Source organism: Schistocerca gregaria, chromosome 11 (genome assembly GCF_023897955.1).
Source record: "Schistocerca gregaria isolate iqSchGreg1 chromosome 11, iqSchGreg1.2, whole genome shotgun sequence".
NCBI classification, from domain to species: Eukaryota; Metazoa; Arthropoda; class Insecta; order Orthoptera; family Acrididae; genus Schistocerca; species Schistocerca gregaria.
Window position 1 is genome coordinate 60,733,695 of NC_064930.1, and position 26,253 is coordinate 60,759,947.

Sequence of the window (26,253 nt, forward strand, 5' to 3'; positions counted from 1 at the left end):
ATGTCATAAAAGAAACAAGACATCATAGGATACTTCAAGAGCATCGGAATTTCACGACTCATACTGAAATGCATAATTCAGCTTAAAGTGCACATTCACATGTCCGGATTCCGATGAAAATTTTCTTGGAGCACCTGTACTGTATTATTCTCATGTCTGGACCTTTATTGTGGCATAAAGCCAGACACGCTAGAAGATGAAAACGAGCACTTGAAATGCAGTGAACAGTTGAAGCTAGCCATCAGTGTGGAATGAAACAGTTCGTTTCAAATAAATGGACTGCCTCAGCGCAAAAGATTAATAAAACCTCAATTTCTTTAGCAAACCGACAAAAATAGCTTCATTGTTCTGCAAGGTGATTTATGCTTGACTGTCAGAGAGGCGAAGATAAAATAAAATCTGAAACTAGTAACTTATTTACTCCTTGCATAATTATGTAAATGTATTTTAATTCGTTTTATAGCTCCCACCCACAGAAAACCGTTTTGCCTTCATTTGACGTGAGAGTAATAAAGAAAGTGCAGGAACAGAAAAATCACTAAACGTAAACACGTGTAATGTGGAGACTGCCGACCTCCCCATTACAACTCAAGATCGCTCTGTATAACAGTCCAGGATCTACGGTATTACCGAATCTGAACAATTCCAGTTAGTAGCGCTCCACTCCCGCCAGCGTTTGACGTACGACGCCAAAAATTAAAGCGACTTTTCAAAAAATGTTCATCTTGTAGTACACCTGTTTCCAAAGACTCTAATACATAAAACATATGTCCTTGAGGAAATGTTAGACATGTTATTTGGTCTTAAATGCGCCAAAGTGTAGTGCCACCCCTCTTCACATAGCACTTTTCTATCGCACGTCACTGTATTTCGCTCTGAGTATAGTTTGATGGCATCCATTGCAAAATATACACGTTTGAATTCGACAGAGCGAAATACAGTGACGTGCGATAGAAAAGTGGTATGTGAAGAGGCGTGCCACTGCACTTTGGCACATTTAAGAGCAAATAACATGTCTATCATTTCCTCAAGGACATATGTTTTATGTATTAGACTCTTTGGAAACAGGTGTGCTACAAGATGAACATTTTTTGAAAAGTCGATTTAATTTTTGGCGTCGTACATCAAACGCTGGCGGAATTGTTGAGATTCGGAAATACCGTAGATCCTGGATTGATACACAGAGAGATCTTGAGTTGTAATGTGGAGGTCGGTAGTCTCCACATGACACGTGTTTACGATCAGTGATTTTTCTGTTCCTGCACTTTCTTTGTTGCTCTCACGTAAAATGAAGACAAAACGGTTCTCTGTGGGCGGGAGCTGTAAAATGAATTAAAATACATTTACATAATTATGCAAGGATTAAATAAGTTACTAGTGGTATGGAGAGCTGCATCAAACCAGTCTCGGGACTGAAGACCACAACAACAACAACAACAATCCCAGACGAAAAAATTCCTGGGTTTTTCCCAGATTTCCCGGTTGCCCCAGATCGTATACACCTTGCGTATGTGTCCAAATGGAGAGAGATCTGGTGGTCTTGTTGGACAGGCCAGTGGCTGTACATCACAAAAGAGCAAATTAGTGGCGGCACCCATGTGTGCACACGTATTGTCTTGCCGAAAGGGCACATTGTCAGTGGCCTCCGTGCATTAGCAACGCCGGTTCTCGTCAGGTTACTTAAGGTAAGCGCTGTCGGGCTGTGCCAGGATCGGTCTCCGTTCAGGTGTGCAGAGGGCTGTCGGCAAGCAGGGGGCACTCAGCTCTTGTGCTGGCAATCGAGGAGCTACTCGATTCTGTAGTAGTGGCACTGGTCACGAAAACTGCCAACGGCTGGAGAGCGATGTGCTGACCACATGACCCTCCACACCCACATCCGGTGACGCCTAAGGGCTGAGGATGACACAGCGGCCCATTGGTTGCACTTTCAGAACCTGTTTGTACAGTGGTTTTGGGGTTGTCTTTACATACAGGGCCATTACAAATGATTGAAGCGATTTCACAAATTCACTGTAGCTCCATTCATTGACATAATGGTCACGACACGCAACAGATACGTAGAGAAACTCGTAAAGTTTCGTTCGGCTGAAGCCGCACTTCAGGTTTCTGCCGCCAGAGCGCTCGAGAGCGCAGTGAGACAAAATGGCGACAGGAGCCGAGAAAGCGTATGTCGTGCTTGAAATGCACTCACATCAGTCAGTCATAACAGTGCAACGACACTTCAGGACGAAGTTCAACAAACATCCACCAACCGCTAACTCCATTCGGCGACGGTATGCGCAGTTTACAGCTTCTGGATGCCTCTGTAAGGGGAAATCAACGGGTCGGCCTGCAGTGAGCGAAGAAACGGTTGAAAGCGTGCGGGCAAGTTTCAAGCGTAGCCCGCAGAAGTCGACGAGTAAAGCAAGCAGGGAGCTAAACGTGCCACAGCCGACGGTTTGGAAAATCTTACGGAAAAAGCTAAAGCAGAAGCCTTACCGTTTACAATTGCTACAAGCCCCGACACCTGATGACAAAGTCAAACGCTTCGAATTTTCGGCGCGGTTGCAACAGCTCATGGAAGAGGATGCGTTCAGTGCGAAACTTGTTTTCAGTGATGAAGCAACATTTTTTCTTAATGGTGAAGTGAACAGACACAATGTGCGAATCTGGGCGGTAGAGAATCCTCACGCATTCGTGCAGCAAATTCGCAATTCGCCAAAAGTTTTCGTGTTTTGTGCAGTCTCACGGTTTAAAGATTACGGCCCCTTTTTCTTCTGCAAAAAAAGAACGTTACAGGACACGTGTATCTGGACATGCTGGAAAATTGGCTCATGCCACAACTGGAGACTGACATTGCAGACTTCATCTTTCAACAGGATGGTGCTCCACCGCACGATGTTTGGCATTTCTTAAACAGGAGACTGGAAAACCGATGGATCGGTCGTGGTGGAGATCACGATCAGCAATTCATGTCGTGGCCTCCACGCTCTCCCGACTTAACCCCATGCCATTTCTTTCTGTGGGGTTATGTGAAAGATTCGGTGTTTAAACCTCCTCTACCAAGAAACGGGCCAGAACTGCGAGTTCGCATCAACGATGCTTTCGAACTCATCGATGGGGACATGCTGCGCCGAGTGTGGGAGGAACTTGATTATCGGCTCGATGTCTGCCGAATCACTAAAGGGGCACATATCAAACATTTGTGAATGCCTAAAACAACTTTTTGAGTTTTTGTATGTGTGTGCAAAGCATTGTGAAAATATCTCAAATAATAAAGTTATTGTAGAGCTGTGAAATCGCTTCAATCATTTGTAATAACCCTGTAACTGTATACACACACACACACACACACACACACACACACACACACACACACACACACACACATGGTGTTACAGAAGGGTACAGCCAAACTTTCAGGAAACATTCCTCATACACGAATAAAGGAAAAATATATTATGTGGACATGTGTCCGGAAACGCTTAATTTCGATGTTAGAGCTCATTTTAGTTTCGTCAGTATGTTCTCCCACCTGCGCTCAAAGGAGCACGTTATCATGATTTCATACCGGATACTCTGCGTGTGCTGCTAGAACATGTTCCTTTACAAGTAAGACACAGCATGTGGTTCATGCACGATGGAGCTCCTGCACATTTCAGTCCAAGTGTTCGTACGCTTCTCGACAACAGATTCGGTGACCGACGGATTGGTAGAGGCGGACCAATTCCGTGGCCTCCACGCTCTCCTGACCTCAACCCTCTTGACTTTCATTTATGGGGGCATTTGAAAGCTCTTGTCTACGCAACCCCGGTACCAAATGTACAGACTCTTCGTGCTCGTATTGTGGACGGCTGTGATACAATACGCCATTCTCCAGGGCTGCATGCACATATCCTCGCTAACGGAGGACATTTTGAACATTTCCTGTAACAAAGTGTTTGAAGTCACGCTGGTACGTTCTGTTGATGTGCGTTTCCATTCCATGATTAATGTGATTTGAAGAGAAGTAATAAAATGACCTCTAATATGGAAAGTAAGCCTTTCCAGGCACATGTTCGCATAAAATATTTTCTTTCTTTGTGTGTGAAGAATGTTGCCTGAAAGTTTGGCCTACCTTTTTGTAACACCCTATATATATGGGAAACATTCCACGTGGGAAAAATGTATCTAAAAACAAAGATGATGTGACTTACCAAACGTAGGCGTTGGCACTTTGATAGACACACAAACAAACACATACACAAAATTAAAGAATTCGTAACCAACGGTTACTTCGTCAGGAAAGAGGGAAGGAGAGGGAAAGACGAGAGGATGTGGGTTTTAAGGGAGAGGGTAAGGAGTCATTCCAATCCTGGGAGCGGAAAGACTTACCTTAGGGGGAGAAAAAGACATGTATACACTCGCGCGCGCGCGCACACACACACACACACACACACACACACACACACACACACAGACACACACACACACACACATCCATCCGCACATATACAGACACAAGCAGACATTTGTAAAGGCAAAGAGTTTGGGCAGAGATGTCAGTTGAGGTGGAAGTACAGAGGCAAAGATGTTGTTGAATGACAGGTGAGGTATGAGCGGTGGCGGCAACTTGAAATTAGCGGAGGTTGAGGCCTGGTGGGTAAAGGGAAGAGATGATATACTGAATGGCAAGTTCCCACCTCCGGAGTTCTGACAGGTTGGTGTCTGTATATGTGCTGATGAATATGTGTGTGTGTGTGTGTGCGAGTGTATACCTGTCTTTTTCTCCCCCTAAGGTAAGTCTTTCTGCTCCCGGGATTGGAATGACTCCTTACCCTCTCCCTTAAAACCCACATCCTTTCGTCTTTCCCTCTCCTTCCCTCTTTCCTGACGAAGCAACCATTGGCTGCGAAAGCTTGAATTTTGTGTATGTGTTTGTGTGACTAACAACATGCCAATGCTTTCGTTTGGTAAATTACATCATCTTTGTTTTTAGATATATTTTCCCATGTGGAATGTTTCCCTCTATTATATATATATATATATATATATATATATATATATATATATATATATATATATATATACAGGGTGTTTCAAAAATGACCGGTATATTTGAAACGGCAATAAAAACTAAACGAGCAGCGATAGAAATACACCCTTTGTTGCAATATGCTTGGGACAACAGTACATTTTCAGGCGGACAAACTTTCGAAATTACAGTAGTTACAATTTTCAACAACAGATGGCGCTGCAAGTGATGTGAAAGACATAGAAGACAACGCAGTCTGTGGGTGCGCTATTCTGTACGTCGTCTTTCTGCTGTAAGTGTGTGCTGTTCACAATGTGCAAGTGTGCTGTGGACAACATGGTTTATTCCTTAGAACAGAGGATTTTTCTGGTGTTGGAATTCCACCACCTAGAACACAGTGTTGTTGCAACAAGACGAAGTTTTCAACGGAGGTTTAATGTAACCAAAGGACCGAAAAGCGATACAATAAAGGACCTGTTTGAAAAATTTCAACGGACTGGGAACGTGACGGATGAACGTGCTGGAAAGGTAGGGCGACCGCGTACGGCAACCACAGAGGGAAACGCGCAGCTAGTGCAGCAGGTGATCCAGCAGCGGCCTCGGGTTTCCGTTCGCCGTGTTGCAGCTGCGGTCCAAATGACGCCAACGTCCACGTATCGTCTCATGCGCCAGAGTTTACACCTCTATCCATACAAAATTCAAATGCGGCAACCCCTCAGCGCGGCTACCATTGCTGCACGAGAGACATTCGCTAACGATATAGGGCACAGGATTGATGACGGCGATATGCATGTGGGCAGCATTTGGTTTACTGACGAAGCTTATTTTTACCTGGACGGCTTCGTCAATAAACAGAACTGGCGCATATGGGGAACTGAAAAGGCCCATGTTGCAGTCCCATCGTCCCTGCATCCTCAAAAAGTACTGGTCTGGACCGCCATTTCTTCCAAAGGAATCATTGGCCAATTTTTCAGATCCGAAAGGATTACTGCATCACGCTATCTGGACATTCTTCCTGAATTTGTGGCGGTACAAACTGCCTTAGACGACACTGCGAACACCTCGTGGTTTATGCAAGATGGTGCCCGGCCACATCGCACGGCCGACGTCTTTAATTTCCTGAATGAATATTTCGATGACCGTGTGATTGCTTTGGGCTATCCGAAACATGCAGGAGGCGGCGTGGATTGGCCTCCCTATTCGCCAGACATGAACCCCTGTGACTTCTTTCTGTGGGGACACTTGAAAGACCAGGTGTACCGCCAGAATCCAGAAACAGTTGAACAGCTGAAGCAGTACATCTCATCTGCATGTGACGCCATTCCGCCAGACACGTTGTCAAAGGTTTCGGGTAATTTCATTCAGAGACTACGCCATATTATTGCTACGCATGGTGGATATGTGGAAAATATCGTACTATAGAGTTTGCCAGACCGCAGCGCCATCTGTTGTTGACAATTGAAACTATTAGAATTTCGAAAGTTTGTCTGCCTGAAAATTTACTGTTGTCTCAAGCATATTGCAACAAACGGTGTATTTCTATCGCTGCTCGTATATATATATAATCTTCCTGTCAAGGAAATGGAAATGGCAGTAGTATTGTGTAATAGCCTGTGCAGTGTAGCAGACACTGGTTATTTTACATACAGGAACACCTAATGTGACACATGCCCTTACCCCACTTCCACAACCCGTCATTCCCCCCAGAATGAAGACTGACATGAGACCCATTGCCGTGGGCGAATCCACACTGGAGTAGGCAGTGCACGAGGTCTACGCCATAGGCGTTCAAGTCCATCCCTTGCATGCAGATAAAACATACTCGCACATCAGTAAAGGCCACAGAATGCAATCTCACTCCGCACTCGACTCTTTCAGGCCACCAGAGAAGCCGTGCCTGGCGGTGTCGTGATGTCTGTGGTAGCCTGGCCAGATTCCCATGTATTCTTACTCCTGCTGCAAGCGGAACGTTCCCAGTGGTCCCTGAAGAGAGAGCTGGTGCAACACGGGCCCAGATGTCGTCCCTGGATGATCCCGAGTCAGCCGCCACAGTCTGCACAGTGATCTGATGTGCACCTGCTCTACACGGATGTCCAGAGAGCCCGGTCTACAAATCTAGGAATGTTGCATAGACCTCTGTCGAAAGCAGCAACACACCAGGGAGCCACTGTACCTGACACAGGCAGCAATGAGTACATCCATCTGGTTTCCCACACATCCACAGTGTGTCCCCAAACAAGCCTCTGAAACTGTTCAATGGTGGCCATTGTCGGAGCACGGTTGTTATTATGTAGTATTCTGCCTAGTGGCAGGTCCATGTCTTCGTACGGGGAATTTCTGATTCCAGTGTTCTGTGTCTTCAGCTTCTTTCTTCACTCTGTTGTATCTCCTTCCATCTTTCATGTCATCCAGATGTTCAATTCCTCTTCTTCTTCTTCCTCGTCCTGCGTTTCCTCCAAGTTTCCGTTCGATGACATCATGTCTCGTAATCGTGTTTAAGTACATGTCCAATCCAGATGGCCTTTCTCTGAAGAATTGCATTCTCCTACCCGTCGTAGTATATCGTCATTCTTTATGCCATCTGTCCACTTGATCTTTTCCATTCTCCTCCAGCACCACATTTTAAAGCTCCTTCCTTCTTTCTCATGGTCCACGTCTCTGCTCCATACAGTGCGACGCTCCAAATGTAGCACTTTATCCGTTTTGTGTTTTACAAGATGTTTGATGCCGTTACCGACTCTGTTCACTTCGAAAACGCATAGTTCATAGTAGATGGAGGATTTCTGTTGCATAGAGTGGCATGGGATCCAAGGGAAACTGTTTTCTTTCACAGTTACAAAGCTCGTCACCTGACCAGCTGGGCAGTTACCGAAAGAACTGTGCCGACCATTATCTTTATGGAAACAACATGAGCGGCTGTGGCAAAAGGTTCGTTTCCGCCGAACGAATAAAATAAACAGTGCGTCATCTGTTCACTGATTGCACAACTACTCCAGGGTGTGCGCTTCAGTCCTAAGCGACCCCCGCTGAGTACACCAACACTGCAGCTGCGGCCGTGACTGCTGACACAGCCTGCTGCCCTTCTGACTGCGTCCCCCAACAGGTTTTTGCTTCACCCAGGTAAAGGCGGACGAAGTGGCGCAGTCTACAGCCTCCTAAATTTCAAGTTGTCTCAAGCATCAAAAGGCAGCATTCTGCTCCTACGCGCCATCAGTGGCTGAGAAACGAGTTCGTCGTTTCTCGACAAAGGTAAACTGAAACTCGTCAAGGCACTGGAGACGAAAAGCCACCACCAGAAAACAGCAGAGGTATTCGGCATTTCCACTGCTACTGCTGCTGATATTTATCTACATCTACATCCATACTCCGCAAGCCACCTGATGGTGTGTGGCGGAGGGTACACTAAGTACCTCTATCGGTTCTCCCTTCTATTCCAGTGTCGTAATGTTCGTGGAAAGAAGGATTGTCGGTATGCCTCTGTGTGGGCTCTAATCTCTCTGATTTTATCCTCACGGTCTCTTCGCGAGATATACGAAGGAGGGAGCAATATACTGCTTTAGTCTTCACTGAATTATGCTCTCTAAACTAACATTAGCCCGTGCCTAGCTACTGAGCGTCTCTCCTGCAGAGTCTTCCACTGGAGTTTATCTATCACCTCCGTAACGCATTCGCGATTACTAAGTGATCCTGTAACGAAGCGCGCTGCTCTCCGTTGGATCTTCTCTATCTCTGCTATCAACCGTATCTGGTACGGATCCCACACTGCTGAGCAGTATTCGAGCAGTGGGCAAACAAGCGCACTGTAACCTACTACCTACCTGCATTTCCTTAGGATTCTTCCAATGAATCTCAGTCTGGCATCTGCTTTACCGACGATCAACTTTATATGATCATTCCATTTTAAATCACTCCTAACGCGTACTCCCAGATAATTTATGGAATTAACTGCTTCCAGTTGCTGACCTGCTATTTTGTAGCTAAATGATAAGGGACCTGTCTTTCTATGTATTCGCAGCACATTACACTTGTCTACATTGAGATTCAATTGCCATTCCATGATGACGCTGGACAAAAGTTCTTAGCAGCCCCGGTACTAACAAGATGACGCAACACTATTGAAAGTGTTTCACTCTCGTATTTTGGAAAACTATGTGTCAAGAACACCATTCAGTCTCACCTTAGTGCCTCCTAAACAAGCAACAGCTCAACAGTATTCCCCGAGAATGTATTTGAGGGTGCAAGATTGGAAACACACGCACACACACACACACACACACACACACACACACACACACACACACACACACACACTAGGTACTCTGCAATGGGGCTGGACGGTTTCAGAATTCGGCCACTTGCCAGTTCCCACCTGTGAAACTGTTGAAAGCAATTTTCAGGACGTGCAATGGGGTACCCTGGAAGTTGTTCCTGCAGGTAAAACATCATTGCAAAAAGTCGAACATGCCACCCATCTTCCAACTGACATCCCCATTACTGTCCTTGATGTCTGCGACACAGACAACAACATTTTGGAAGAAGGAAGGAGAGATCCCACCAAAGACATGAACATGGAACAAATGGAAGAATTAGAGTTAATGCTATTTGGACCAAGATTTTAAACATGGCAGAAACAGAAACTGTTGAAATTCTTCACGGTAAATGATGACAGCCAAAACAGTTGCAGGACAAAGCTTTATTAAAATTCTTGACCACGGTTTCGGTATATCTAAATATACCTTCATCAGAAGTAAAATACATAGAGTTCATAGGCGAAGTACTGATGCTGAGCTGTGTTTGCATCGACCGTCTGTCCATAATCATGTTGTATAAATGGAGATGATGTTTTAACTACCGACGATGGCTTTGGCACAATTGTTTTATGAATCTCCATTGCAGGATGTGATTTTAGTGTATTTTACTTATGATGAAGGTATATTTAGATAGACCGAAACTGTGGTCAAAAATTTTAATAAATCTTTATCCTGCAACTGTTTTGGCTGTCATCATTTACCGTGAAGCCATTTGGATCCTTATTCTCCAAACATGTGGAGAAGTAACGCCATAAAATTAAGAAAAAAAGTATTGTACTTAGGTAATGATAGAAGCTGAAGAAATGAATTAAAATTTGGGACAGGGCCAGGACTTGAAGCACGTCTCCTACCTACAAGGCAGATGTTCTAACCATTACAACACCGTAGCAGGTCGACGCACGCACCTCTACGCAGTACCCTAGTACAGTGCTACCCCATTTTTCCTTTCTTCAGTCCTCAATATTGCAGAGGCTCTCTGTTATTGGAATAGCACCCCAGCCTGTACCTCAGGCATAGGTGATCTATGTATCTGTTGGGATTACATGTTGCTTGAGACACTGCTGTGGTGGTGTAATGGTTAGCACAATGGTGTAGTGAGCAGGAAGCCTGGGTTTAAGTCCACACTGTGGTACTAATCGTAATTCATTTCTTCAACTTGTGTCGTTATTGAAGATAATATTGAGACTCCTAAGTCTCACGAAAAATGTAATTACATCAGACTGTACCTAGCTACACAGTAATCTTTTACTCTAAGGTGTTTTGATTCAATTTATTACTTTAATACAATTTTAAACAATCATACTCAACCCAACTTATAGCTAACCTTCTCTATTCCCAATAAAACAACAACTAACCTATTTTATTTCTTTTCACTAAAACCCCTGTAAACATATATTTTGCCCTATCTATAATATTGAAATACTATATTACTGGGCTAATTTTACAGTATTTAGCACTATTACTTCAACAGCTTTATTTTAAGAACTATTTACGAGTGACAAAAATACAAACTGAATGACAGAAAAATTCACTGAACAGAAAGCAGAAACAATACAAAGAAATAAAACAGTCAAAAATTGCAAATTTAATTTTTTTATTCACTCAATGACTATTTTGGGGCCCATTTTCAAATCATTATAACATTGTCAAAAATAGTATTTCCCAAAAATGGAAAAAAAACATGTTAAACCACAGTTACAGCACATCCAGAGTTTTTTCAGCCGTGTGCGCTTAGTTGCCTAGTTTTGCACCGTAGCACTGTGGTGACGTCATGCCCAGATTTAGTGTCAGGTACCACATTTTTTCCCAACTTCAAGTGTTACCACAAATTGAGAAATCTTATGTAGTAACTAGCAGCATCTGTATTTCCTGTAGTCAAAGTAGTAACACTGTTTACTGTAAAGGTTTGCTTTGCTCATCTGCTGCGTAATATGTGACATATTCTTAAGAGAAAGGGCCAACCAAAGAACTGAAAAGTATACGTAATTCCAGCACTTTGCCATGAGCAGCTATTGTAATATCTGCTTCACTTTGACCCATAAGTCACATTTTTCTACTCCAACCTGAATTAAACGAACTAAGTAGCTTTTATAATACTAAACAATACTTTCCAGTGAGAAAGTAAAACGTAATGAGCTCGACAAGAGTTTGAAAGCACACGGGCTTATACCTGAGTATATACTTCCCAGGATACTTTTGGTCTTCTTCCACCTTGTAGTTCGGTATCTGCTCGCTCAGTGACCTCACATCGCGCACCCAGCCACTTAACTTGGTGAGTAGCATCTCTCTCACACGCTCCATGTGCTTAACCCATACATGGAGCTGCTGATCATTTGCGCGATGACCCTGAGACACACAGAAAATAGTTCAGATTACTTTCATGATATTCACAAACAGCAGGAAAAATTTTTGGTAGGTTCCTATGGGACCAAACTGCTGAGGTAATCTGTCGCAAAGCTTACACAGTATTTAATTTAACTTAAACTAATTTGCACTAAGGACAAGACACACACACCCACGCCCAAGGGAGGACCGAAACCTCCTGTGGACGAACCGTGGCAAGGCGCCTCGGATTGCGCGGCAAACAGCAGGTATTCTTAACTTAACACTTACAGCTACCGCTGTTACACAACATTTATTGTCGCTGCATTAGTACACTTTAAATTTTGTGCAGTTATTACAACACATACACATAGCAAGTGTGTAGCAATGTCTTATCGAACATAAACACTTCTCTCCCTACAACAGCACTAAAGGGGACATGCCCCTGAATGGGTTGCATTTTTAGCATTATCTTCACTCTCATAGTGCAATTGATCTACAAATGAGAGATAGCTCAAAATTCTTACACACGATTAGGGTCATTAGTCAAAGCACTTACCAAAAAATCATTGAGATATTTACTATACGAGGGTAATCCCAAAAGTAAAGGCTCCTATTTTTATTGTAAGTAAATAGACCTGTTTACTTCTACAATGGTTTGCATCAGTTTACAGCTTGAACATATAGCTGTTTTTCGACATAATCACCATTTCTGTCGATGCATTTCTGTAGACGCTGTGGCAGTTTTTGTAAGCCCATGTCATACCATCCCGCCGCCATGCTGTTCAGAAAGTTACGAACCTCTTCTTTCACCTCGTCGCCGGAGCTGAATCGCTAGGAACACAATTGACGCTGACAGGTACTGTGAGACTCTGAAAAACTCAAACGGGCAATTCAGAACCGGAGAAGAGGAATGTTGAGCAAGGGCGTACACATTCTCCACAACACATACTCGCCCACACATCGCTCGGCAAACCGTTGCTCTGCTGCAACAGTTTCTATGGAACGTAATCCCCCACCCGCCCTAAAGTCCTGACTTGGTGCTCAGTGACTATCACCTGTTCCCTAGGTTAAAAGAACATTTGGCCAGAAAGTGATTCAGCTCTGATGAAGAGGAGAAAGAAGAGGCCCATAACTTTCTGAACAGCATCGCAGCGAACTGGTATGACATGGGCATACAAAAACTGACACAGCGTCTACAAAAGAGCATCGACAGAAATGGTGATTATGTCGAAAAATAGCTAAATGTCCAAGCTGTAAACTGATGTAAACCATTGTAGAAATAAACAGGTCTATGTACTTATAAAATAATAGGAGACCTTACTTTTGGGATTACCCTATTCTGTTACTGAAAACAATATCTTTGATAATATAAAAAACGGAGCTCTATTTCACTGTGGTACCATTTTCTTTGGAACCACTGACTGCACAGCTTGGATAAAGAGTCAGAATACAGACCACATTCACGAGTGTTTTATGCCTCCAATTTCATTCCCTGATGCTGATCTGTGAAAAATACAAGTAATTTATTTTACTACAACAAAAATATTTAAAAATGTAGATCAAATATCACTGACATCATCATCACATTATAGATTTTTCAGGAAACAGTAGGCAAGGGAGGCAGAGAATGTCATTCTAAATGTCTGTACCAAATTTTATAAGTTTAACTTCAGTCATTTAGGATAAAAGTGTGCCTGAATGATAAAATTCAAGTTTTTGGTAAATCGATAAAGAAGATTTAGAAATTTGAAATGATAATTAAATGGACACCTTAGCTGCAAACAGGCATTGATGTACTGCATTGGGGACATGTTGAAAATGTGTGCCCCAACCGGGACCCAAACCTGGGATCTCCTGCTTACATTGCAGACGCTCTATCCATCTGAGCCACTGAGGGCAGAGGATAGTGCGCCTGCAGAGACTTATCCCTTGCACGCTCCCCGTGAGACCCACATTCCCAACATGTCCACACCACTACATTAGAGTGCGCCTAAGAGATATTTGCCCATCATACTCATTACTCGTGGCACATGTTGTTTGTAAATGGATGTAACTAATAAAAATTTACTCTTAGAGTTTTTTTTAAATTAATAAAATGTTAATCAGGCCCACCAGATCCTGTTACTGTATCTAAGGAACCTTTCAATATGACAATAAATTTGACAGAAATAAATTTAACTCGAAAGAATGATTATATGAAAAGGGGAATATTTTAAATTAGGGCATGGCCTTGGAGGCACAGCATATGCACTCATGTGTGTTTTTGGCACCATGCATCCTAGGGTTAATATCAATAGAACGTCCGCTACCCATAAGTCAGGTGTATTTAATAAATTTAGGCTATTTGTTGGCAGTTAAACTAAAAAAGAAAAAGCCATGACGGTGCCTTGTGTTTCAAATAGCAGCTGAATTTACATTAAATTACGTAAACTTGTCAGAGCTGTGGTCTACAAGAATGTTCTTTACAGCATATAGCAGCGCACAAAAATACACTCCTGGAAATTGAAATAAGAACACCGTGAATAAATTGTCCCAGGAAGGGGAAACTTTATTGACACATTCCTGGGGTCAGATACATCACATGATCACACTCACAGAACCACAGGCACATAGACACAGGCAACAGAGCATGCACAATGTCGGCACTAGTACAGTGTATATCCACCTTTCGCAGCAATGCAGGCTGCTGTTCTCCCATGGAGACGATCATAGCGATGCTGGATGTAGTCCTGTGGAACGGCTTGCCATGCCATTTCCACCTGGCGCCTCAGTTGGACCAGCGTTCGTGCTGGACGTGCAGACCGCGTGAGACGACGCTTCATCCAGTCCCAAACATGCTCAATGGGGGACAGATCCGGAGATCTTGCTGGCCAGGGTAGTTGACTTACACCTTCTAGAGCACGTTGGGTGGCACGGGATACACGCGGACGTGCATTGTCCTGTTGGAACATTAAGTTCCCTTTCCGGTCTAGGAATGGTAGAACGATGGGTTCGATGACGGTTTGGATGTACCATGCACTATTCAGTGTCCTCTCGACGATCACCAGAGGTGTACGGCCAGTGTAGGAGATCGCTCCCCACACCAGGATGCCGGGTGTTGGCCCTGTGTGCCTCGGTCGTATGCAGTCCTGATTGTGGCGCTCACCTGCACGGCGCCAAACACGCATACGACCATCATTGGCACCGAGGCAGAAGCGACTCTCATCGCTGAAGACGACACGTCTCCATTCGTCCCTCCATTCACGCCTGTCGCGACACCACTGGAGGCGGGCTGCACGATGTTGGGGCGTGAGCGGAAGACGGCCTAACGGTGTGCGGGACCGTAGCCCAGCTTCATGAAGACGGTTGCCAATGGTCCTCGCCGATACCCCAGGAGCAACAGTGTCCCTAATTTGCTGGGAAGTGGCGGTGCGGTCCCCTACGGCACTGCGTAGGATCCTACGGTCTTGGCATGCATCCGTGCGTCGCTGCGGTCCGGTCCCAGGTCGACGGGCACGTGCACCTTCCGCCGACCACTGGCGACAACATCGATGTACTGTAGAGACCTCACGCCCCACGTGTTGAGCAATTCGGCGGTACGTCCACCCGGCCTCCCGCATGCCCACTATATGCCCTCGCTCAAAGTCCGTCAACTGCACATACGGTTCACGTCCATGCTGTCGCGGCATGCTACCAGTGTTAAAGACTGAGATGGAGCTCCGTATGCCACGGCAAACTGGCTGACACTGACGGCGGCGGTGCACAAATGTGCCATCGACGGCCAACACCGCGGTTCCTGGTGTGTCCACTGTGCCATGCGTGTGATGATTGCTTGTACAGCCCTCTCGCAGCGTCCGGAGCAAGTATGGTGGGTCTGACACACCGGTGTCAATGTGTTCTTTTTTCCATTTCCAGGAGTGTATATTCGTCTCGTAAAGTATTACACCAGCTAGGTAATCTCTCAGCACTTTCCTCCTTTCCACTCCCTTGCAAATAACGCATAAGGAAATTCTGAGATGGTGAGATAAAATATGATGTAGCAGCATCTGGACCTGTAAAATGTAACCTTTCACACCTGAAGATGTCACAATTAATAAAATGTTCCAGACTGTTATGCCACGGTTGAAGGGATGCCACCTTAAAACTCAGCGTTTTGTCCCCATCTGCAGAGGACATTTTCAAGGGGAACTGTAGCTGCTTTGATCATCAGTGATTCACACCTTGGCTCGCTACTCACTACAGCGAAATTCTGCTTCCGTGAAATGGCGTGACATCACCTGTTTTGAGTGCACGTGCATAATTGGCTGTTGTCGACTTCTGTCGCCCACTGCTACCATCATCCCATAGTTGAAGACTGGTACACGTTTTCTCCGGCGCCAGAATCCAGATGTCATTGAGTTTCATGCCCTCCTCCTTCTTACTGAAATTCCTAGGGCTTTTACAATCTCTATGGCCCCCCTGTATAGCCTTTCATGTTATCCATTTATGGTTGCCACCACTACTTGAGTCCCATCAAAGCGGATGTGGTGGTCTCCTGGCCGTAAAACATGTTCCTCAACTGCTGATCTATCAGTATACCCTCTGCTGTAACTGCCTTTGTTCTCTTCTAGTCAGTTTTTGGCCGTTCTTTTGTAGTACCCACATACTCCTCGCCACAACTACATGGCACCCTATACATTTCAGCATTTTACAGCCGTTGGAGACCAATTTTGGGTGATCTTGTATCTTCCGTGCGGGAGTGTAGATTACGTTCCACTTTTTCAAGATTTTCGCTCTGCGGTCAGTAACACCGTTAATGAATGAGAGGAAAACTTTTGATGTCACTGGTGTAGATTACGGCAACGTTCTGCTTTTTCAGGATTTTCGCTATGCGGTCAGTAACGCCGTTAATGAATGGCAGGAAAACTTTTGAATTCACTGGCACTTGAGCATCGCTACGATTTCTGCACCGTGATCTTAATACTCTCTTTCCACCGCAGCGAACGAATAACCATTCTTGAGCAATGCATTAGTAAGGTGTTTTAATTCTGCGTCAAGGAGCTCTGAGTTTTAAGGTGAAATCAATTTGACAATGACATAATAGCCTGTAACGTTTTATTCAAAGTGAGAATCTAGACCTGCCCCCACGAAATATGAGTATGTAGTCAAGAGGCTCAGACTTCTAAAGCATGATGTTAAGCAAAAGGTTTCCCAAATGTGTTAAAGAAATCCTGGGAATGTACAAAAAAAGGATACTTTCGACTATGTTCCCAATCCTAATCTGTTGTTAACTTGCACCCTTTGTCTAGAGACCCCACAAAGATGACAGACGTGGAGGTGAGCTGGTTCAGGAGCCTCGGTGGGAGTCCGAGAGGGAGGCAGTGGTGGTGCCAGCGTGGGCCAGCTGAACCGGGAAACAGGTGCCGGGACCTGGCGCTCAGGTGCGGCTTTTCCTGACAATCTCTCACACCTCTTACACATGACATGCCCGAAAAGATGAAAAAATAAATAAATAAATAAAATGCCACTCACCGAGTGTTCAAATGCGAGGGGGACCAACAGCTGCGAGAGGTTCTCCACGCTGAGCGCCAGCAGCTGCGCCGAGTCCCGCCAGTAGCTGGAGAGGCGTTCCAGGTAGGCCGCCACCTCGGCCTGGAGTTCTGGACGAAAAGACAGGTGACTTACTAGTGACCAGATTTCTGCGGGAGCTCAGTTTTCACTTTCTGCCTTCACCCCAGCTTACAGGGTGTATGCACGTATAACACACTTTTTCAAACTAGAAGAATATACGCTGCCACTAATGGTTGGAGTCAACAGCAGGGGCACGTCGATCGAACAGTACCAAACTCGCACTCTAGCATTTTTAACTCGCCGGCATACGTCGATCAAAATTTCATCCCCACGCGTCTGTATTTTCTGTACACAAAAAAGACATTCCTACGGATGGAGAATGGTGTGAGTGCACTAGCTGTTGTGGTTTTCGTACGCTACTGGAACTATTCAGGCCACACCACTAGTATTCAGAGAAGATCATAACATTGTACGATGAGTCGAGGGTGTTTCTGCCTCTGGCAAAGGTCAGGTCTTTGGCACGAGGGACTCATCTACATCTACATACATACTCGGCAGTGCACCATGCGGTGCGTGGCGGAGGGTACCTCGTACCACAACTAGCATCTTCTCTCCCTGTTCCACTCCCAAACAGAACGAGGGAAAAATGACTGCCTTTATGCCTCTGTACGAGCCCTAATCTCTCTCATCTTATCGTTGTGGTCTTTCCGCGAACTGTAAGTTGGCGGCAGTAAAATTGTACTGCAGTCAGTCTCAAATGCTGGTTCTCTAAGCTTCCTCAGTAGCGATTCACGAAAAGAATGCCTCCTTTCCTCCAGAGACTCCCACACGAGTTCCTGAAGCATTTCCGTAACACTCGTGTGATGATCAAACCTACCAGTAACAAATCTAGCAGCCTGCCTCTGAATTGCTTCTATGTCCTCCCTCAATCCGACCTGATAGGAATCCCAAACGCTCGAGCAGTACTCGAGAATAGGTCATATTAGAGTTTTATACGCGGTCTCCTTTACAGATGAACCACATCTTCCCAAAATTCTACCAATGAACCAAAGACGACCATCCGCCTTCCCCACAACTGCCATTACATGCTTGTCCCACTTCATATCGCTCTGCAGCGTTACGCCCAAATATTTAATCGACGTGACTGTGTCAAGCGCTACACTACTAATGGAGTATTCAAACATTACGGGATTCTTTTTCCTCTTCATCTACATTAATTTACATTTATCTACATTTAGAGTTAGCTGCCATTCTTTACACCAATCACAAATGCTGTCCGAGTCATCTCGTATCCTCCTACAGTCACTCAACGACGACACCTTCCCGTACACCACAGCATCATCAGCAAACAGCCATGCATTGCTATCCACCCTATCCAAAATATCATTTACGTAGACAGAAAATAACAGCGGACCTACCACAGTTCCCTGGGGCACTCCAGATGATACCCTCACCTCCGATGACCACTCACCATCGAGGACAACGTACTGGGTTATATTACTTAAGAAGTCTTCGAGCCACTCACATACTTGGAAACCAATCCCAAATGCTCGTACCTTAGTCAGGAGTCTGCAGTGGGGCACCGAGTCAAACGCTTTCCGGAAGTGAAGGAATATGGCATCCGTCTGATACCCTTCACCCGTGGTTTGCAAGATATGAGAAGAGAAGACCGTACTGACAGACGGCACAGACAGCTGGCTGCAGAGCAGTGCCTGCTCTAAGTGTGGCAAGGAGATGGGCTCAGGACAGGAATGTGGCATGGAGAACACTGGCAGTCGGGAAGAGGTTAATACAAGCCAAGTGGAGACGTGGATTTGCCCTGCGTCGGTTACCACCGGCACTGTATTTGTGTGTGGCAAAATTGGAGCCAACTGCAGCAAGGAGAGGCATTCTGCACTGTTCAGCAGTTGATATCACTTCTCTCTGTGGTGGTCAGGTCGATGCTGCTTCGTGCCGGTCAATGGTCAAGGGAAGCAGTGATGCTAGCAATGCATACCTCTACAACTAATGAAATCACAGTGTGAAGAGCTGCTGGATTGGCAAGAGGAATGATTTGCTAACTGTTGAATGCGGACTGAACAGTCGACAGTACATGCTAAGACTTTTAAACACTTTTGTCAAACCATTCACACCCGTGGTACCAGTAGGGATATTCCAGCAGACTAATGCACAACCTCACACACCATAATGCTGAGGATCATATGGATCGATGAGTGGCCAGCCCTGTTCCAAGATCTGTCAACGGTAGAGCATGTCTGGGAGATGATAGGAAGATGTATAGCAGCCTCCAGACAGCACCCTCCATGAACTGACACACCACGTATCAAGTATCAGAAGAAATTTTTCAAGACGACCTTCTGAAATCGTTTATGATGATGTACATAGCTTCTGAATTAAATGAAACTTTGATTGTTTACCAGGTGTTCCGGTATGAAATGAGCGTTTTTTTAATGATACACTAATTTTGAATTGAAAAGTAAAAACATTTTATTCAAAGTACTGACCATTGCTTTCTATACATTTTGACCACCTTTCTGGCAATTTGTGGACACCATGTCAATAGAAATGTTTGTCTTTTGAAGCAAACCAATCAGACACCCAACTTTCGACTTCTTCATAGGAATCTAAGTGTTCCTCAGCCAATGCGTGTCCCATTTATGGAAAAAAATGGTAGTCGGAAGGGGCCAAGTCTGGTGAATATTGCAGGTGGGGTAGCAGCTCCCAGCCCAGTGTTTTGATTGTACTCTGAACCAGTTTTGCATTGTGTGCAGGCGTCGTGTAAAAATATTACTTTGCCATGTGTTCTGGCCCATTCTGTTCTTTTTTTTTTATCAATGCATAGTTAAAATTGGTCATTTGTTGTCTGTAGCGATTAGTATTCACAATTTCACAGGGTTTTAGAAGCTCGTGATACACCACACCTTTCTGATCCCACCAAACACAGAGAATTGTCTTCTGGCCGAATCGATCTGGTTTTGCAGTCGATGTTGATGGTTATCCGGGATTAACCCACGATTTTTCTCATTTAGGATTCTTAAAATAAATCCATTTCTCATCGCTAGTAACTATTCAAAGCAAAATTGTTTTTCTTTCATGTTTTTGAAGCAAAATTTGACAAATGGTTTTTCGGTTTTCCATCTGTCTTTCATTCAGTTAATGTGGCACCCATTTTCCACACTTTCGGATCTTTCCCCTAGCTTTCAAATGGTCAGAAATTGTTTCTTGCACAACATTTAGCATTGCTGCCATTTTCTTTTGACTCAACCTATCATGCCGGCCGGTGTGGCCGTGCGGTTCTAGGCGCTGCAGTCTGGAACCGCGTGACCGCTACAGTCGCAGGTTCGAATCCTGCCTCGGGCATGGATGTGTGTGATGTCCTTAGGTTAGTTTGGTTTAAGTAGTTCTAGGGGACTGATGACCTCAGATGTTGAGTCCCATAGCGCTCAGAGCCATTTGAGAGGTCAGCCTACCATCTTCATGCAATATTGCTTGCAATTCGGCGTCGTCAAACTTTTTTGGTGGTCTTCCACGTTCTTCATTTCTTACATGAAAATCATTATTTCTGAACCATTGAAACCATCTTATGCATGTTGCTTCTGATAGAACATGATCACTGTATGCCTCAACAAGCATTAGATGCGACTCTGCAGCACTTTTTTTTCAAATGAAAATAAAAAATTAATGCTTTCCGCAAATCGTCACTTTCTGGTACAAAATTCGACATTGTTAACACGATGAAAAGATATGATGTTGTTTGTTCCATGGCTTGATGTATACTAAATATCTTTGACAGATGTCATACCAACCAAAAAAAAAAAGGCTCGTTCACAACAAATGTTTCCTATCGACACGTTTGTATCCTAAAGCTCATTTCATACCGGTATACCTGGTAATGCCTGTCATTTGATGAACACCTCAACAAACTTTGATATACACACGAGGGTAGTCCCAAAAGTAAGGTGTCCTACTTTTTTTATAAGTACATAGACCTGTTTCTTTCTACACTGTTACACTTAAGGCCATCACGAGCAAGATAGTAAATCACAGACATAGTCTTCTGGTAAACCTTCTGGGATGTAAGGTCGTTGTCCATGAAACTCTTCAGCTCCTAACGTTTCGTCCAGAGCTGCGGTGGACATCTTCAGAGGGGTGTTTCTCCTCCGGTGAGTCTTGCCGACTGACGGGTCGGACGTCTGAGAGCGACTTATATATCGTAGAAAGTAGGCGTGGCCAGAGTTACACGTGATATGCAGAGATAATCTTTGTCAGAGATAAAACTTAACTATCGATCGCAATCTCGTCACAGGTAAAACTGTCTAGCAATTCTGTAGTGCTACTGTCCAAATATCACTAAGTTTCATGGTCTCTTCTTTCCGATTAAAATTACCCCTATGTTTATATATTTCAATTGCTTCTCTACAATGCTGTGGGTAATAGTTAGTCGTCGAAGATAAAATGTCTGTTTCGGAAAACTTCACTTGATGATTTCCTGACTGAAAAGCGTGTTCTGCTACAGCCGATTTGTCTGTTTTCCCTAATCGGCAAAGACTTCTGTGTTCTTTTAACCGTGTATTTACGCTTATCTTCGTTGTTCCAATATAAACTTTACCACATGTACACAGAATTTTCTATACGCCACTGGCTGATAGAGGTTGGCGTTTATCTTTTACAGACCGGAGAACATGAAAAATTTTCTTCGTTGCTCTAAAAACAGGTCTAATATCATGTTTACTTAAAATCTTTCCAATCTGATCCGTTACTTTCTTTATAAAAGGGAGAGAGACTGTACTCTTCCATCGTTTTTCGGGCTTGTCCTTAGGCTTTCTGTTGTTTGGGTGCAGATTCTGCTTACATCTTTCTTTGAGTAACCATTTTTCTCAAAAGCGTGCTTCAGATGTTTTAATTCGGCGTCTAGATACTCCGGCGTGCAAATCCGAATTCATATAATCAGCCTGCCTCCACTGGGAATCTGTCTTCCTGCGTTTTCTCCTCACCTCTCCTAAATTGCAGCCTGACCCCAAACCCTTTAACTTCCCTCTGTCCTGTCTCAGGACGTTAATAATTTTCCATCATTAATATTGTGTGCACGCAGGAAATTTAATACACATATCTCAGTATTCCTGCTTTGATGTAAGAGGTGGACATAAAACCCTCACCTGCCTAGTGCAAGCACTCTGCACAAAGAATTAGTCACCTCTTGCTCTCCTAAAATGACCTCAATTTGGAGAGTAACAGTGTGCACAACATTCTCCAGGTAAGGTGTAGTCAGCTGTATCCAGACACCAATGATCACCATGGTCTGTTCTGCATCGGAATCATTCAGACCATCCTTTTAAGAGACTTTTGACATTTCTCTTTCCTTTTGATTTGTACTCCATTGCGGCTTTAATTATCCTATCATTAGACATAAGTTGGACGTACAGTCTGTAACACAAATTTAGCAGACTTATTCCTCGCTAATTTACGATTTGTCACCTTACTTGTACATAGGGCATACCAAAGCTTCATTTCATTTTTCTGTCACATGTCTGCTCAACCAGCAAATAAAATTTAAAAGTCTATACTTTAGTTCGTTAGTTGCATATTTAATCAGCTCCTGTTTCATATAAGTAAATTTTTGTTAATTGTTCCTTGGACCACATTTTGCAGTTCTATTGTAATCGAATCTAGAGTCACTGGTGTTGGTGTTTATTTTGGGTTATTCTTCATTATCAGTCCATAAATATCCAAAGTATTTTAACCATTCAGAATTACATATACACTCCTGGAAATGAAAAAAAGAGCACATTGACACCGGTGTGTCAGACCCACCATACTTGCTCCGGACACTGCGAGAGGGCTGTACAAGCAATGATCACACGCACGGCACAGCGGACACACCAGGAACCGCGGTGTTGGCCGTCGAATGGCGCTAGCTGCGCAGCATTTGTGCACCGCCGCCGTCAGTGTCAGCCAGTTTGCCGTGGCATACGGAGCTCCATCGCAGTCTTTAACACTGGTAGCATGCCGCGACAGCGTGGACGTGACCGTATGTGCAGTTGACGGACTTTGAATGAGGACGTATAGTGGGCATGCGGGAGGCCGGGTGGACGTACCGCCGAATTGCTCAACACGTGGGGCGTGAGGTCTCCACAGTACATCGATGTTGTCGCCAGTGGTCGGCGGAAGGTGCACGTGCCCGTCGACCTGGGACCGGACCGCAGCGACGCACGGATGCACGCCAAGACCGCAGGATACCACGCAGTGCCGTAGGGGACCGCACCGCCACTTCCCAGCAATTTAGGGACACTGTTGCTCCTGGGGTATCGGCGAGGACCATTCGGAACCGTCTCCATGAAGCTGGGCTACGGTCCCGCACACCGTTAGGCCGTCTTCCGCTCACGCCCCAACATCGTGCAGCCCGCCTCCAGTGGTGTCGCGACAGGCGTGAATGGAGGGACGAATGGAGACGTGTCGTCTTCAGCGATGAGAGTCGCTTCTGCCTTGGTGCCAATAATGGTCGTATGCGTGTTTGGCGCCGTGCAGGTGAGCGCCACAATCAGGACTGCATACGACCGAGGCACACAGGGCCAACACCCGGCATCATGGTGTGGGGAGCGATCTCCTATACTGGCCGTACACCTCTGGTGATCATCGAGGGGACACTGAATAGTGCATGGTACATCCAAACCGTCATCGAACCCATCGTTCTACCATTCCTAGACCGGCAAGGGAACTTGCTGTTCCAACAGGACAATGCACGTCCGCATGTATCCCGTTCCACCCAACGTGCTCTAGAAGGTGTAAGTCAACTACCCTGGCCAGCAAGATCTCCGGATCTGTCCCCCACTGAGCATGTTTGAGACTGGATGAAGTGTCGTCTCACGCGGTCTGCACGTCCAGCACGAACGCTGGTCCAACTGAGGCGCCAGGTGGAAATGGCATGGCAAGCCGTTCCACAGGACTACATCCAGCATCTCTACGATCGTCTCCATGGGAGAACAGCAGCCTGCATTGCTGCGAAAGGTGGATATACACTGTACTAGTGCCGACATTGTGCATGCTCTGTTGCCTGTGTCTATGTGCCTGTGGTTCTGTCAGTGTGATCATGTGATGTATCTGACCCCAGGAATGTGTCAATAAAGTTTCCCCTTCCTGGGACAATGAATTCACGGTGTTCCTATTTCAATTTCCAGGAGTGTATTTGTAAAGTGTATGCTTCTCGTTGACTGAAGTGATTCACATTTTTGTATTCGCTGCCTTGCCTTACGTCAGTATCGTGTTCTGTTTCACTCACACATTGATGTCAATTTTCATGTTTAAGTTTTCACATTCCTTTCTTTCCTACACCACATTTACTTTCATAAACCTCTCTGTAATTCATAATATCAGGTAATGACAAGGCTTTTAGACACACCCCTTTTGTCTTTTATTAGATTGCTAATATAGTCGTTCAAAGGCATAAATCCCCTTTTAGAATATTTCCTTTTGCATCGTTACTAATGCTTCAGCAGCTTCTTACGTGATACTTTCTTTAGTTGTACCCCGTTCTCCATTTATGTTGTTACTACCTGGTTTCCTCTGACGTTTCTCATTTAGTCCTTTTTTTATGCTAGTTTCTTACCATATTCTTGCAAGTAGAACTCTCAGTAGGTTGCTCCCTGACAAACAGGAAACTTCTTTTGATAAAAGAGGGGTTAAAATTAAGGGACACTTATTTTGTCTTAGGTGCCAACATCGATTAGTTTCCAGGTAAGTGACAAAGTTTTGACTCTACTTGATCAGTTAGTGTGAGCAGCATTAAACCAAACATGTCAGCAATGTAGCAGCTAACAGCAAAGTTTCCAATTTTTGTGCTCTCTGTTCTAATTCAATCCTATGACACTCAAATCAAATTGGCAAAAATTCTCTTCTGTACTGGACGCCGAGGTCCAAAATATCAAATCAGTTCCAGAACTGTAGGACTTTAAAAGGAATACAAACGTCTCAAAAATGGGATCGACAGGAAGTGGAAAATGGCTAAGCAGGCATGGCTAGAGGACAAATGTAAGGATGTGAAGTCTTATCTCACTAGGGGTAAGATAGATACAGCCTACAGGAAAATTAAAGAGACCTTTGGAGAAAAGAATATCAAGAGCTCAGATGGAAACCCAGTTCTAAGCAAAGAGAGAAAAGCAGAAAGGTGGAGGGAGTATATAGAGGGTCTATACAAGGGCGATGTACTTGAGAACAATATTATGGAAATGGAAGAGGATTTAGATGAAGATGAAATGGGAGATACGATAGTTTGGCAGAGCACTGAAAGACCTGAGTCGAAACAAGGCCCTGGGAGTAGACAACATTCCATTAGAACTACTGACAGCCTTGGGAGATCCAGTTCTGACAAAACTCTACCATCTGGTGAGCAAGATGTACGAGAGAGGAGAAATACCCTCAAACTTCAATCCCAAAGAAAGTAGATGTTGACACATGTGAAAATTACTGAACTATCAGTTTAATAAGTCACAGCTGCAAAATACTAATGCGAATTATTTACAGACAAATGGAAAAACTGGTGGAAGCCGACCTCGGGGAAGATGATTTTGGATTCTGTAGAATTGTTTGAACACGTGAGGCAATACTGACCTTACGACTTATCCTAGAAGAAAGATTAAGGAAAGGCAAACCTACGTTTCTAGCATTTGTAGATTTAGAGAAAGCTTTTGAAAATGTTGACTGGAATTCTCTCTTTCAAATTCTAAAGGTGGCACGGGGAAATTCGAGGGAGCGAAAGGGTATTTTCAATTTGTACAGAAAGCAGATGGCAGTTATAAGAGTTGAGGAGTATGAAAGGGAAGAGTGGCTGGGAAGGGAGTGAGACAGGGTTGTAGCCTCTCCCTGATGTTATTCAATCTGTATATTGAGCAAGCAGTAAAGGAAACAAAAAAAAAAATTACTAGTAGGTATTAAAATCCACAGAGAAGAAATAAAAACTTTGGGGTTCGCCGATGACATTGTAATTCTGTCAGAGACAGCAAAGGACTTGGAAGAGCAGTTGAACGGAATGGACAGTGTCTTGAAAGGAGGATATAAGATGAACATCAACAAAAGCAAAACGAGGATAATGGAATGTAATCG

General features: G+C 44.5%; 1 protein-coding gene across 1 annotated transcript in view; it reads right to left on the bottom strand.

Annotated features, from left to right (window-relative positions):
• LOC126295079 (uncharacterized) overlaps positions 1-26,253 on the bottom strand; it is a 173,043-nt gene that overhangs the window by 33,357 nt on the left and 113,433 nt on the right. Inside the window, exons 4-5 of the mRNA XM_049987326.1 lie at positions 17,119-17,246; positions 11,474-11,649 (exon numbers count right to left, since the gene is read on the bottom strand). Coding sequence (XP_049843283.1) covers positions 11,474-11,649; positions 17,119-17,246 — 304 coding nt within the window. The remainder of the gene's footprint in view (positions 1-11,473; positions 11,650-17,118; positions 17,247-26,253) is intronic.